Raw genomic sequence first — 13791 nt, forward strand, 5'->3', positions numbered from 1 at the left:
CCAAATGGCCAGTGAGGATGACCCAACAGAGGTGTTGTGATGCAAGATTGTTTACTGCCATCGCTATGGAAACGGCCAGACTTCAGTAGCCCTGGGCTAGCCTGATCTCCTCTGATGTCTGGAGCAAAGCAGGGCCAGTCCCGGCTAGTACTTGGATGGACAATGTCAAGTGTACTAAAGGTGTAAAGTTGCGAGGGGGAGTGGGTGCAAGCCTCCCAAGCCAGCTGACAGTTTTTTGCGCCACCCTGGATAGGCTGGAGGAAGGGTTAGGCCCTCTTATTGGGGTGCTCTTGAATGTCCTGTCTGTAAGATGCACTTCATCTATAAAGGGAAAAGAAAATGGATGGGTGGGACATTGAGGGGGTGAACCTTCAAAGGACCCTCAGCAACACTCAGCTGACAAATAAAGACCGTCCTGAATCCCTTGCAGCTGGGAGGGCTCTCACCCTTGACCTCCACACTTCACACAACAGCAGGTTTGGCTAATGTGGTTCACCCCCATGATGTGGCAGGAGGGCTTGAGGCTGGAGTCTTTGCTGCTAATATCCATTTGAGGACTTTCCTACCTGCCATGATGAGCTCAAATGAACAGTAAGACCAGTCCTAACCAGACCAAATGGCCAGTGAGGATGACCCAACAGAAGTATTGTGATGCAAGATTGTTTACTGTCATTGTTATGGTAACGCCTAGACTTGGATAGCCTCAGGTTAGCCTGATACCCCCCCAACCATACCCATATCTCTGAAGCCAAGCAGGGCCAGTCCTGGCTAGTACTTGGATGAAAGGCTTTCAAAGAATACCAGGGCAGTGCCGGAGAGACAGGCGATGGCAAACCACCTCCAAATGTCTCTTACCTTGAAAACTCAACCAGGGTTTGCCATAAGTCAAATGTAATTGACAGCAAAATAAACATTTTAAAAGCTGTGAAGAAAACATAACTATGCCATATGGCACAAGCATGTGGAATTTTTTGCACTAAAATAAAAGAGAAAAGCAAGGTAGATCTAATGCTCTAGGGGCACATAGTGGTATCACAAACTAATTTACAGAAGACCAGAAGCCACTGGGAGATATTAGCCCACAACAAGGTCCCACCATAGAGGGGAGGAGGCATCTGAGATTGCACCAGCTTCCAAAAGGAGGCTCAGATTCCAAAGGGGCACCTTAAGAAAAATGCAGCACTTAGACAACTGGTCAAAGAAGTCCATGAACCTTTCCTTGGAGGACTTTCCTACCTGCCATGATGAGCTCGAAGCAGAGGAAAACAACAGAGCAGGCAAACATGGGCCTCTTTAATCGCTTTGCATTCTGCAAGAAAGTCAAGGCATAATTCCATACAAGGAGGAATACTGAATTTCTGTCTCTCGCTTCCACCCCCATGGCAGAGGGACTCTCTGCAGGAAGGGCAGAGAAGTCCATGAACCTTTCCTTGGAGGACTTTCCTACCTGCCAAGATGAGCTTAACAGTATGGAAAGTCCTAACCAGACCAAATGGCCAGTGAGGATAACCCAACAGAGGTGTTGTGATGCAAGATTGTTTATTGCCATTGCTATGGAAACGCCCAGACTTCAGTAGCCCCGGGCTAGCCTGATCTCCTCTGATGTCCGGAGCCAAGCAGAGCCAGTCCTGGCTAGTACTTGGATGGACAATGTCAAGTGTGCTAAAGGTATTAAGTTGCGAGGGGGAATGGGTACAAGCCTCCCAAGCCAGCTGACAGTTTTTTGTGCCACCCTAGATTGTTTGGAGGAGGGGTTAGGCCAGTGGTTCTCAACCTTCCTAATGCCGTGACCCTTTAATCCAGTTCCTCATGTTGTGGTGACCCCCAACCCTAACATTTATCCATTTTACAGATGGAGAGACTGATGCAGAGAGTCTTAGGCAGAGGTTCTCAACCTTCCTAATGCTGCGACCCTTTAATACAGCTCCTCATGTTGTGGTGACCCCCAACCCTAACATTTATCCATTTTACAGATGGAGAACACTGATGCAGAGAGTCTTAGGCAGTGGTTCTCAACCTTCCTAATGCCGCGACCCGTTAATACAGTTCCTCATGTTGTGGTGACCCCCAACCCTAACATTTATCCATTTTACAGATGGAGAACACTGATGCAGAGAGTCTCAGGCGACCCCTGTGAAAGGGTCATTCGACCCCCAAAGGGGTCCCAACACACAGGTTGAGAACCACTGGCTTGCCCTCTTCCTGGGGTGGTCTTGGAAGTCCTGTCTGTAAGATGCGCTTCATCTATAAAGGGAAAAGAAAATGGATGGATGGGACATTGAGGTGGTGAACCTTCAAAGGACCCTCAGCAACACTCAGCTGCCAGAAAAAGACCAAGCTGCATGAATCCCTAGCAGGCGGGAGTGCTCTCACCCTTGACCTCCACACTTCACACAACAGCAGGTTTGGCTAATGTGGTTTACACACACACACCCCTATGATGTGGCAGGAGGGCCTGAGGCTGGAACCCTTGCTGCTAATATCCATTTGAGGACTTTCCTACCTCTCAAGATGAGCTCAAATGAACAGTAAGAACAGACCAAATGGCCAGTGAGGATGACCCAACAGAAGTATTGTGATGCAAGATTGTTTACTGTCATTCACTATGGTAACACCTAGACTTGGATAGCCTCAGGCTAGCCTGATCACACACACACACACCCAGCCATCTCTGAAGCCAAGCAAGGCCAGTCCTGGCTAGTACATGGATAAAAGGCCTTCAAGGAATACCAGTGTCGTGCTGGAGAGGCAGGCGATGGCAAACCACCTCCGAACGTCTCTTACCTTGAAAACTCGACCAGGGTTGGCATAAGTCAAATGTGATTTGACAGCAAAAGAAACATTTAAAAAACTATGAAGAAAACATAACTATGCCATTTGCCACAAGCATGTGGAATTTTTTGCACTAAACTAGAAGAGTGAAGTCAGGTAGATCTAATGCTCTAGGGCAGTGGTGGCGAACCTATGGCACGGGTGCCAGAGGTGGCACTCAGAGCCCTCTCTGTGGGCACGCGCAAACAGAGTTCATCATGGGGGGAATGCCCCCCCCCCAGGCTGCCCTGGGCTGCTGGGCTCGATTATTAGCATTAAACCTAAGTCCTAATTTTGGGGAAGCAGTGTAGGCAACCATGTTAAGTGCTGTTAAACCCCACTGATTTTTAACTAAAGCGTGGTCCTTTACCTGGGAGTAAGCTTGGTTGCTGGCAATGGGGCTTGCTTCTGAGTAAACCCTCCTAGGTTCATGATTCACCCGTTTGAAGAATTGCATAGTTGCTTCAAAGCAAAGTCAACGACTACCACCAAGCTTACTCCCGAGTCACGCACGCCTCTGAGCCAACCATTTTTTCTAAACTAAAACCTCAGTATTCAGGCTAAATTTCCGTGTTGGCACTTTGCAATAAATAAGTGGGTTTTCGGTTGCAATTTGAGCACTCTGTCTTGAAAAGGTTCGCCATCACTGCTCTAGGGGCACATAGTGGTATGACAAACTAATTTACAGAAGACCAGAAGCCACTGGGAAATACCGGCCCACAACAAGGTTCCACCGTAGAGGGGAGGAGGCATCTGAGATAGCACCAGCTTCCAAAAGGAGGCTCAGATTCCAAAGGGGCAACCTAAGAAAAATGCAGCGCTTAGAGCACTGGAATGATGCACATTCGCTCTGTCTCAGGAAGAAAGAAAAACTAATCCGGACACCCCCGAAGGGTGACATGGACACCTAAAATAAAACTCTCTTATGGTGTCACCTATACGCATGTAAAATACCAGACATGGCAACTGTGGAAGCCAAAAAAGCTAACAGTTTTGAGAAATAAGGACTCACTCAAGAAGGCCAAGGAAAACTCCATCCAGTATAAAAAGGGTTGGCCTGGAAGCAGAGGAAAACAACAGAGCAGGCAAACATGGGCCTCTTTAATCGCTTTGCATTCTGTAAAAAAAGCAAAGGCATAACCCCACACGAGGAGGAATGCTGGATTTGTGTCTCTGTCTCTGGCTTCCACCCCCAATTGGCAGAGGGACTGTCTGCAGGAAGGGCAGAGAAGTCCATGAACCTCTCCTTGGAGGACTTTCTTACCTGCCATGATGAGCTCAAATGAACAGTATGGAAAGTCCTAACCAGACCAAGTGGCCAGTGAGGATGACTGTGAGGATTATCTTTAAGAAAGGGTCTAGGGGGGACCCAGGAAATTGCAGGCCAGTCAGTTTGACATCTGTTCCTGGTAAATTAGTAGAATCTATCATTAAAGATAAAATTATTAAACAAGTAGAAAAGCAAGACCTGTTGAGGAAGAGTCAGCATGGCTTTTGCAGAGGCAAGTCCTGTCTTACAAACTTACTAGAGTTCTTTGAGTGCTCCAGTTTGAACTAAACATCAACAGAGACCACTGCTCCCCAAAGATGGACATAAAATTGGATGTTATACAGATACAAGAAATTGAGCAGCAGCTCTCAGAAATTCATACTGAAATCCTTGCTGAATGTCTGTTTTATTTTTAAATGCTGAAGAAAATCTAATTGAAATGGGGCATGTCATTGGGATGACTACTGAGGCTTTATGGAACGTTGCTTAGGAGTTTGGAAAACTGAGGGAAGAATCAGCTTAGAAAGGAGGATGTGCTCGTGGTAGGAAGGGTTTGCAGGAGTGAAAGGAGGCAGGATTGTCAAGATAACTGTGTGAGCCCATATGAGGAAGGGTGCCTGATAAACCAAAACCAATGAATACATGTGTGAACTCTTTAAAGGTTTTAGTGTGTTGTTATAATTGTATGTATTGTAGTTTTATTCTTCTAATACTGTTTTTTTTTAATTGATATTTTGGATTGTTACAGATGTATATTATACATCTTTATATTTCATCCTCCATATCCTTTTACCCCCTCTATCCCCCTCCCCCTTCTTTTTTTCTTCTTTAAATGTGCAGCAGCAGGTCCATTCTTTCTAACCTTCTTTTCCAGTTTTCTTCTGTGATTCCAATTTCGTTTAACCAGTCTTTGAATTCAGTCCAGATCCATATCATATCTTTTTGTTTTTCTTGCCATATTTGGTTTCTTGACATTATGTCAAAAATTTCTAATTGTATTTGTTCCCATATATATTCCAACCATTTCTGTATTGTCCAGATTCTTTTGTCTTTCCACCCTAAAGCTATTACTGCATGGGCCGCTCTGATCATAAGTTTAAATAGCATTCTCTTTCTTTGTTCTATTGTATAACCCAGTATGCCTATAAATAATGGATCTATATTTATCTTTATTTTTACATTCACAAATTTTTCCATATACATTATAACATTTTCCTGATAGCAGGTGGTTTTCAACCTTTCCTGGATATCATCTCTAGGAACCACATATGGGTATAAACTGTGCATTTTTATCCCCACAATGCCAACATTTAGACTGGCTTGAGTCCCTTTACTCATATATGCACACAACTGTTTCTGGTGTTCTATACCATTTTAATATTGGGGTTTCTTCCTCCAATTCAGATATTTGCTCTATTATTTTATCTTTTGTATTTATAATTGTCCTATTATTTGTCTTTTATAAAATCTGTTGTCTTTTACTCCCATCTTGTTAAGCTATTTTTTCCATTATAGAAAATCTTTTACCCATGGCAAATTCTTGATCTCTCTATCATGCATTTATATAAAGAGCTCCCTAACATTTTTTCCTTTCCTTTCTTCTATCATATATGTTTTTATACAATTTTTCATTATACAATCTCACTCCTCTATCCTGGAGACTTTTATCTTTTCCTCAAATTCCTCTTTAAGGTAACTAACCAGTGCTCTGTAACTCCTCTTTCTCCATAAGATGAGGAACACGTTATAAACCTCCCTCCCTTCTTTCATTATACAAATGTGCTACTTTTTTTGTAGTCCTTGCTCTATGTAGAGAATCTTATTACTTGGGCCTCCCTCCCCACTTGTAATTACCGACCATGCTCCCTAATGGCACCTGTGTCCAGAATCCCTGAGCATCCATCTCCCTTTCCATTTCCTCCCAAAATCTCGAATATCACTTCTTTGAGGTGGCCTCTATTAGCTTCTTTTGTCTTTCTGTTTTTGAAACAAACTTTGAGTATATTCCCCAAAAAAGCTACCAATATTATCAGATTTTATCTCATTTCTCAAATCTTAATCCAATTCTATCTTTATTCATCTATTTGGATTCCCATCAAATCTTTTTATTTGGAATGCCTCTTATAATATTCCTTCTGTAATTTTGGGAGTCCCCAAATCCCATTAGGTTTTAGACATATGAATCTATCTCTGTTCTATCAACCCTTGGCTTCTTTTGATTAAAAACCCATAATTTAATTTTCTCATCCCATTCTTCAAACTGTTTCTTCTTGATCTCTAATGGTAAAGTAAGAAATAGATAGAAGAGTTTTGGCATCATACACATTTTTAGTGCCATAATTCTCCTAGAAATAGATAAATTCTTTCCTTGCCAATCCTTTAGTTGCTTTGTTATTTTTTCCATATTACTTTGTAACTTCTAATACTGTTGTGAGTTGCTTTGAGCCCACTGTAGTGGAGAAGAGCGAGGTAAAAACCAAACAAATAAATACATCTTTTGTCTTGACATATCCTGTACATGTGCAAGATGTTGAAACTATATATGATCACTGTGTGTAGCAGAATGACAATGAAATTGACACAAGCACACTGTTGCACAAAACACAAATTCACAGGTTTCATATGTCATGTTTAAGAGGTTGGTTTTCAGTAATAGTTAATATCACTAGTGTGGTGTAGGGGTTAAGAGCAGGTGGGCTCTAATCTGGAGAACTAGATTCGATTCCCCCCCTCCACTTGCAGCCTGATGGGTGAACTTGGGCTCATCACAGTTTTCTCAGAACTCTCTTAGCCCCACCTGTCTCACAAGGTGATGATGATTGTAAACCTCTTTGAGACTCCTTAGATTAGAGAAAAGTGGGGTATAAAAAACCAACTCTTCTTCACCTTTCTATAGGATTCTTGGCCCCTTAATCTTTACTTAAAGTGTGAAAGTCTAGATTGTTCAGAGTTAGGTTTCAGAATGACCCAAGACGGCTCTAGAAATGTTAGTTATCCCCTCATTTTCTTTTCCATAGTAGAGATTGGAGGAAAAAAGAAAATGAGGGGAAAGCTGCACTCATTTCTAGATGTCTTAGTCGAAGCAAAACCTTAACCAAACAATTGGGCCTCTACAGTCCACAAGAAAAACACACAATTACCACCACTGGGACGAGATATCTGCATAAAAACTTCAGCTCAGGGATAAAACAAAAAAAGGGAAACCATACAATAAAACATTTTGGTGGTGGTCAGTGGATTGCAAAAAGAGTCTGCAAACCCCACCTCCTTCAAGATGAACTGAATCACCTAAACTGGGCTCCTACTGGGTCAAATGGTTTACTCCTACTGGGCAGATGTCCAGAAGAGCTTTCAAGACCAGTGGGTGGGATCCAGATGCAAATTTTAGTAGGCAGGGTTCAGCATGGTGGTGGGATTCTAAACAGAAGCAAGTAGGGCCAATTTGGGCTCGGGCTGGGCGGGGCACGCACGGGGCGGGCTGGGCATTCCTGGGGGCGGGTATTGCTGGGCTGGAGCCGTGGCAAGGGACACAGCTGCCAAGCGCCTGGGTCCCATGGGCGGCAAAACTAATGCATGCAGGCTCAGGCTACTTGAATTCCCTCCTTAAGCTAGGACTGCTTCTGCCCTGGCGCTATGCTACTGGCTGGAGGGAGCAGAGAGGGAGGGGGCGAATTCAAGACAAAAATCACGTGGCAAAATCACCAATTAGTAACCCCCTCTCGGCACACACAAATAATTAGTAACCTACTCTCAGGAACCTGTGAGAACCTGCTGTATCCCACCTCTGTTCAAGACCAATAACAAACAACAGGAATGAGGATAAACCATCACCCAAAGGGGAAGTGTTTTAACCATACATCAAGGGAATCACTGATCGAATAGGGAAACTGATGAAGAAACATAACCTCCAAACAATCTTTAGACCTACCAAGGAAATTCAACAAATGGTACATTCAGCAAAGGACAAGAGGGATACTTTAACTTCTTCAGGAGATTACCACATACCTTGCAGCTGTGGACAAATCTACATAGGGACCACGAAATACAGCATCCAGACACGAATCAAAGAACATGAAAGACATTTCAGACTACATCTTAGCCACGGAAAAATCCAGCAGTAGTAGATCATGAACTATAGTAGCAACCAAGCTGGATACACCAGGGAATGTTATTTGAAAACACAAATTCTGGTCCACTCTGATAGCCACCACGCCAGACTGCACGGAGAAGCCATTGAAATCCACAAATACATGGACAGTTTCAACAGGAAGGAAGAAACTATGAAAATGCAACAAAATTTGGGCTTATCAGCACTTAAAAAATACCTAGAATCGAGAGACTCATGTTTAATGAAATACACCACCCAGACATTAGGCATGCATTCTGCAGGAAGCAACTAAAATGGATTGTAAAATGTAAATTCTAAATGCACAGGTAAACCAAGCTATTCACTCACAGTGTCACATACAAATTCTAAAATGGGGAAATTCCACCTAAATACATGTAAACTGTGACTTCTCTCAAACCTGCACCTTTCATGTGTGTATTTGTTGAAGGCTTCTAAAGTATCTAATCACTCAAATGTTGTGTGGTTTCTGGGCTGTATGGCCATGAAGTGTTCTTAGTAGGTATATCTTTCCCCACATCTTTGGCCTTAAATGTGTGGCTGGCATCTTCAGAGGATCTGATGGTAGTAAAGCAAGTGTAGTATACAGTGGAACTCCTTGGCTCTCTCTACTTCAGCCTTCAGTTTTCATCATTAGTTTTATTTCTACCATCTTTTCTATAGAAAAAATTTGTCCTGGGTTTCACTGATTTGCCTCAGTTTTCATCACATTTGCAGTAAGATGCAGGGGTTTGTGGATAAAATCTCACCAGACAAAAGAGTTATAAATGTGAATCTGCAACCTGTTTCCATCGATAAATGTCTTGCCCTATTCTACTGTGACAAATCCTAAAGCCAGGTGACTGTAAGTCAGACTCCTTTGGAGCAGGCCTCTGGGAGTTTACACTGGTCCACACTGGCTCCAAGTTTCGGTCCTAGTAGTTCCTGTCTGCCTGTTTTCACTGTTTTCAGCATTAAACACTCATGTTTCTTCCACCTCAAAAAATGTACTTTGGGTATTGCTCTTTTGGACTGTCGGAATCTAGAATGGAGTAATTGGATTGACATTGATTCCTATGGAAAAGTTTGCCTTGGTTTTCATCGGTTTCGGTTTTCATCAATTCTTTTCAGACGGATTACCAATGAAAACCAAGGTTCCACTGTATATACCTGTGGAATGTCCAGGGCGGGAGAAAGAACCATTTGGCTGTTAACAAGTGTAAAGGGTGGGAAATTAGCAAGCATGATTTGCATGTGTTGGGTGGGAAATCAAGCTTGCTAATGGCAACCTTTACACTTTTTAACAGCCAAATGGTTCTTTCTCCCACCCTGGACATCCCACAGGTATATATACTCCACTTGCTTTAGTACCATCAGATCCTCTGAAGATGCCAGCCACAGATGCAGGCAAAACATCAGGAGAAAATGCTACTAGAACACAGACATTCAGCCCAGAAACCATGCACCTTTAACACTTTTAACAATTGCAAATGTTTCTTTCTCCCACCCTGGGTATTTCACAGGTATATATATTCCACTTGTTTTACTACCACCAGATCTTCTGAAGATGCCAGGCACAGATGCAGGCGAAGCGTCAGGAGAAAATGGTACTGGAACATGGCCGTGCAACCTGGAAAACCCACACCATCTTATCTTGACGCTCCCACCTTTCTTCAAACTGCTGCCTCAGTGGCTGCGCTGTATAAAAAACAGGGACAATCCCACAAGGACAGCTGAGCATTTTATGGCACCGCATTGCCCACAGAGATGATGAAAGCTGAGAGTTTTAGCCAGAATTGGAAGGAACTCAGTAGACCATTGCTCCCTGCATCTCTGTACAGGTCATTATGTGTATACTATTTTGCCTCCAGGATGCTCTGGCTTTGTATTGTTTGCAAATAAACCAAAGGCACCCTAAAATGTCAGTTTCAATGACCTTTAATAGAATTAAAAAAATCACAACCAATGAAACAAGTACAAGAAAATTATAACGGGAAGACGATCAAAATGGACTATCCCAGTGTTAACATTAATATACTAAAAAAGCTAGTAATTATAGCATATCCGCCTGCCGATTGATAAATCCTAGTCAGCGTGTTCCTTGTAAGCTCTCTTGTTCTGTGCAGTGGCTAAAAGGGTAGCAACTGAAGTGGGGATTTTCGCAGCCTGATCTGCTACAAGGCACTGGGTAAGTTCTCTTTCGGTTCTGGATGTGATGGTATCTGCTAAAGGTCTAATCAACTGAAGGTGAGGCCCACTGGGTAGAGGACAGTTCAGGAGAATATGGCCTATTGTGCCTGGTACATTATCACAGGTACATAATCTGTCTCGAAATGGGACATGCTGGAATCTTCCAGTGGTTACCGACGAGGGGAAAGAATTTAGCCTGCCTAATATAAGGGCTCTTTGCTTCTTGGGAAGTCTTAGGATGTTTAAAGAGTTAGCACCTGATCCATATAGAGTTGGATCCTAAAATCTAAATAGGAGTCACCCTAAAATCTAAGTTTAATTGAATAAGTTGTATATTGTGAAGATGACAATCCCCAGTAGGGGTTTATATTATCTGTATCTTTTTTCGCTGTAAGTCAAATTTTAACTGATATATAATGTATGTTTTCTTTGTAATTTGCAACTTCAATAAACATTTATTATTTTAAAAAAAATCTAATAGGCTTTCTCATCTTAAGAAAGCAAAATCTTTCAGCACCACCCCTGAGATTTGTATTATTGTTTTTTTAATTGATTTATTGTATATCATACAGTAAGAAACAATACACAAAAGTCAGTGAAATGAACATTTAATATATCATTTAACCAATTCACTAACTTACCTACATTATTCTATTTGGTTTAATAATAATTAATAAAATTAATTCTTTCTAAGGTTTCCCTTTCCAAATAATATAGTAGTCAAGTATCGAACTTCCCCATCGAGTTAGCTGAATCTGGAGAGTTAAGAAAAAAACTCTACCCAACTATGATAATAAAACAAGTAAATAGTCTCTTTAAACATTAAGTAATACTCCTCTTAATACATTATTCCCTAATATAATTCCCTAGATATATCTTGTTTTATATTTAATTGGATTTGTATGGATTAGTTTAGAACTGGGCTAAAGTACATAGCAAAATCCAAAACTCTGTTTCTTTGAGCTTTCTGCTGTGCTTAATCACTCTTTCCTCTTCTTTTCCTTCCTAGATTCTTCCAGTTCACACCAATTCATCTTCTGCAAATCTGGCACCGAAGCTCCCTCCCACAGGGCACTCCATAGATGGTCAGCCCCCCTCCCTTGAGACCCCCCCCCAATGATTCAAGGGCCCACTCCTCCCCAATAACAACCTCAATAGGGGTCTGACCTATACCTTGAACTCTCCCCTACCAGAGCTTCATCACACATCTCTGAAGCCAGTTGCATCACAATCTGCTCCCCCTGTCATCATCACACCACCAGGCATACCTTTTAGGCAGTCCATTCTAGCCCCTCAGGTAGGCAACACCAGTTCAAGCACTCTTCTTGATGGGTCAGTAGAGCAAACCCGATTTGTTATTAATACTATCATGGGCTAACCACTTTGCTATTTCACAAGCTATCTTTTAGGTGATCTTTCTGAACACAGTGTCCCCATTTCTTTTTTAAATGGATGGAGGATCTCAGGAGACCTTTATTAGGGCATATACAACATAATGGGACAGAAGGAAAAAAGTGGGGGAAAAAGTCAATCCCAAATGGAAAATATTGAAAAATATTGTGAACATAGGCTGGCTCCATTGTCTGTGAAAGTAAAAAATTTTGAGCTACATTTATTTCCGCTTATATTCTCCAGCCATCATCTGGGATCACTGGAGGTAGTGAATCATCTCTTTGCATTGGTATGAGATCCAGAGCAAACCCTGCGCCAAGCGTTACCAGGTGAGAAGCTCGGGCGTAAAGTTGTTATACTTTGGGTGGAAGAGCAAGATGTGTTCATAACCAAAGTAGGAAAGGCGTAGGAAAGAAACAATGCTACTGATTTGCATGCTGAGGGATGAGAAGCGAAACTCTCTGAAGTGAAGTCTGATGGAGTGAATCGCATCTTGCTCTTGAGAGGTCACGATCTAAGTTTGCGCGCACGGCTTTGGGGTTGGTTCAGAAATGGGCCAGCCACAGGAGCTCCCTCGGGAGTGATCCCAGTACCTTAGGGTGAACACAAGAAACTTCTGTGCCTTGCCTAGCAGTTGCATTTAAAATTCTACCAGCGACCAAATCCATTGATTTTTTAGCATGGCTAAGGAGAACCCTGGCAGTGAGCATGAGTATAAGTAGAGAAGTCCCAGGCAAGGCTTCAGCTGAGGGAGATCTTAGCCTCTGGAAAGAGGTGCTTATAAAAGTAGCTCCTCTGAGGCCAGGGACGGCAGGCCTCCGTCTGCCGGGCCTCTGCTTCAGTGGGCAGAGGCATATAGCTTGTGGGAAACATGGAGCTCGTGCAACATCTGAAGTTTCTGAAAACTTCCCAGTCCTATAAGCAGCCGCTGTGGGATGCCGCCGAATCCATGTTCTGTGCCAGCAGCATCACTTTTCTAATGGTGGCGTTAAACTAGGGAGCCCAGATTCTCCTTTTAAATCCACCTTAAAGGGACAATCCTAGGGGCCCTTTAAGGTGGATTTCAAGATCATGTGTGAAAGATCAGCTAGCAGTGAAGGTGGCCTGTTTCATATTCAGAAGTCTTTCTTCCAGTTCTTTTCCACTGTAGTTTTTCTATTATAAGTCCCTTGGGTCCTCACTGGGGAGAAAAGTGGGTATAAACAAATGAGTAAATGAAAATGATGAATATTATCCGCCTTTGCAGAACAAAGATGGATGGGGGTCTTTTGCTCGGTGCTAAATGTTGGGGGTGCTGGCGTAAAAAATCGCCATTGTCAGATGCTTTTCCTCTATGAGCATGTTATTTCTTTAGCTCAATTGGCACCATGAATTGCCACTCAGCAACTCTTGAAGATATGGAAACCCTTCTGGGCCAAACGACATGTGGGATGGGGAGCCATGGAGTGAGTGTACTCGGGCATTGAAGGCCAGAATCCCCTGACCAAAACACACATTCTGTGCAGCAATTTGTGGGACAGGACACTTCAGGGTAACTCCAAACCCAACTTCGTCACTGTTGGAATTCCAAAACAGAATCTTTTAAAAAAAGACAAATGCTATCTTTGGGAGAAACGTCACAAACATTTTCCTGTCTCTATTACAAGTGCTTGGGGTATGTCTTATTCTGATAGGAATCAAACTCGTTCTCCAGATAAAGAACAGCCCATCATCCCCTGCCAGCATCATGCTGGCAGGGGATGATGGGAGCTGTAGTCCATAACATCTGGAGGGGCACAGCCACGAAGCTCTTTGACACACTCTTGTGCCTTATCTCCCACACATTTCTTCTTATCCATACTTTACTTTTTTCCCACACCTACCTCTCAACCACTCCCTATTATATGTACATGGCTCAACTGGAATTCTGTCTTTTTCCCAGTCCCCTGTAGATGGCTGTGCTCCCAAATCGTTTAGAAGCAAACTGGGGAGAGGAGGGGGAGTATGGCTTCCTCCTGCACTTTTTCCTTGTCGAGACTCGCTG

The 13791-nt window shown here is 42.8% G+C and overlaps 1 protein-coding gene across 1 annotated transcript in view; it reads left to right on the plus strand.

Moving 5' to 3' along the window:
• Positions 1 to 13791, plus strand: part of LOC125433292 (retinoic acid receptor RXR-alpha-B-like) — a 38398-nt gene that overhangs the window by 12151 nt on the left and 12456 nt on the right. Inside the window, 1 exon segment of the mRNA XM_048497795.1 lies at positions 11386 to 11461. Coding sequence (XP_048353752.1) covers positions 11386 to 11461 — 76 coding nt within the window.

This window comes from Sphaerodactylus townsendi, linkage group LG05 (assembly GCF_021028975.2).
Source record: "Sphaerodactylus townsendi isolate TG3544 linkage group LG05, MPM_Stown_v2.3, whole genome shotgun sequence".
NCBI lineage: Eukaryota > Metazoa > Chordata > Lepidosauria > Squamata > Sphaerodactylidae > Sphaerodactylus > Sphaerodactylus townsendi.